The 1,905-nt window shown below is 50.1% G+C and overlaps 1 protein-coding gene across 1 annotated transcript in view; it reads right to left on the reverse strand.

Annotated features, from left to right (window-relative positions):
• The window catches only part of EMH_0032560 (uncharacterized protein), a gene marked incomplete at both ends in the record, with an annotated part of 2,824 nt that extends 1,767 nt beyond the window's left edge, over positions 1-1,057 (reverse strand). Inside the window, one exon of the mRNA XM_013494648.1 lies at positions 1-1,057. Coding sequence (XP_013350102.1) covers positions 1-1,057 — 1,057 coding nt within the window.
• Positions 1,058-1,905: the final 848 nt, after the last annotated feature.

The raw sequence follows: 1,905 nt of genomic DNA on the forward strand, positions 1-1,905 counted from the left end.
CCTGCTGCTCTTGATCCTTCTGCTGCGGCTGCTCCTGTTGCTGCTGCTGCTCCTGTTTTTTCTGTTGCTGTTGCAGTAGGAGTTTTTGTTCCTGCCTCTGCTGCTGCTGCTGCTGCAGTTGCTGCAGCTGCTGCTGCAGCTGCTGCTGCAGCTCGTCAGCATGCAGCAGCGAAGACAGCCGCATGCGGGCTGCCTGTACACCCCCCTTGAGGAGCGCGATCCCCAGCAGCAGCTGCTGCTCCTGCTTTTCCTGCTGCTGCTGCTGCTGCTCATCCACCTCCTGCTGCTGCTGCTGCTGCTGCTGCTGCTGCTGTGCAGCAGCAAGAGCAGCAACTGTCTGCGAGAGATACTGCATTGGGTGTATAAATGCATCTATGGCTTTATCTATTTCTTCTTTGTTTTCTGTTTCTTTATTAAAATATAAATAAACAAACTGCTGCTGCTGCTTGCTGCTGCTCTTACCCCATAAACTTTTTAATCTTGCTGCTTCTGTCTGTAGGTCAGCTAGCTGCCACCGAGGATCAGTTGGTGGGTACTGCAGCAGCAGGGGCCCCCCAGCAGCAGCAGCAGGAGTGAGGGGGCCCCCAGCAACCCCCCCCTCTGTCTGTGTTTTTGTTTTCCTCCCCCCAAACAGCTGCAGGGCCCCAGCCCCCATAAGAGCAGCAACAGCAGCAACAAGCGCCAGTATCTGCAGCGAATCCAGGGGTATTCTGCTGCTGCTGCTTCTGCTGCTGCCCCCTATTGGGCTTCTTCTTGAGCTGCGGGTTGTATGTGTTATATTTTCATCTCCTTGGGGGCCCCCCCCCCCGTTCAGTGCTTTCTCTATATACTCTGAGGGGGCCCCCCCATAGTCCATATCGTCTGCATGCAGGGCCCCATCGTCAAACACGAGCTCTTCATCGCCATCACCAGAAGAGGGGGCCCCCTGGGGGCCCCCCCTACGGGGGGCCCCCTGGGGGCCCCCAGGGGGTTCAGCTGATGAGGGAGAGGGGGGGGCCCCCAACAACTCCACCTCATCGAGGGGGCCCCCCGCTGAGTCTGAGGGTACAGCTGCCATTGCAACAGCAGCTGTTAAGGGGGGGCTTGCTGCTGCTGCAGCAGCAACAGAAAAAGCAAATGAAACAGAAATAAAAGAACAAAAATACAGAAAGGTAGAAGCAACAAGAAGGAAGAATAACAACAACAACAGCAGCAGCAGCAGCAGCAGCAACAGCAGCAGCAGCAGCAGCAGCAGCAGCTGGATAAATAGCTAGAGGAGAACGAGCGGTGGTTGGGTTGATATGGAGCGACTGTTTGTTGCAAGACAAAAAAAAGAAAAAAGTTTTTAGTTTTTGTTTTTAATTTATTAAAAAGAAAAAGAAAAAAGATGAAAAAGATATGAGGCCCTCACCGGGATCGAGTCGATGACGATCCCACCGCTCGTTGCTGCTTGGGGTGTATATGCAGCTCTTGCCACTCCTTTTTTTTTCAGGTGTATAGGCAGCTCCTGGGGGGTTTTTTATGTGTAACTGCGGCAAAATATAAAATAAAACAAATAAAAATAAATTAAATACTTCAGTTTATTAATAAAAATATATAATTACACACGAAAACAAACAATACACCAACACTAACAAGCTCACTGCAGCAGCAGCAGCAGCAGCAGCAGCAGCAGCAGCGGGGGCCCCTCTGTTTATATGCGGTGTATGTACACCTAAAACTGCAGAACTGACGGCATTTTTGCGTTTATATTGTTTTAAATAATTATTTTTAATTTCTGCACACTCAAATAAACAAAAAACACAAACTTTTACGCTCATTTTAGGTTTTTCTTTTCTCTCCCCCCGCAGGTGTTCTTCGTCTGGTGTACAGGCAGCTACTGCTGCTCTGCGGTATTCTCCTCTCCACCAATAAAAAAAAAAAAAA

This window comes from Eimeria mitis, genomic scaffold, assembly GCF_000499745.2.
Source record: "Eimeria mitis Houghton genomic scaffold, Emh_scaff1236, whole genome shotgun sequence".
Classification (NCBI taxonomy): Eukaryota; Apicomplexa; class Conoidasida; order Eucoccidiorida; family Eimeriidae; genus Eimeria; species Eimeria mitis.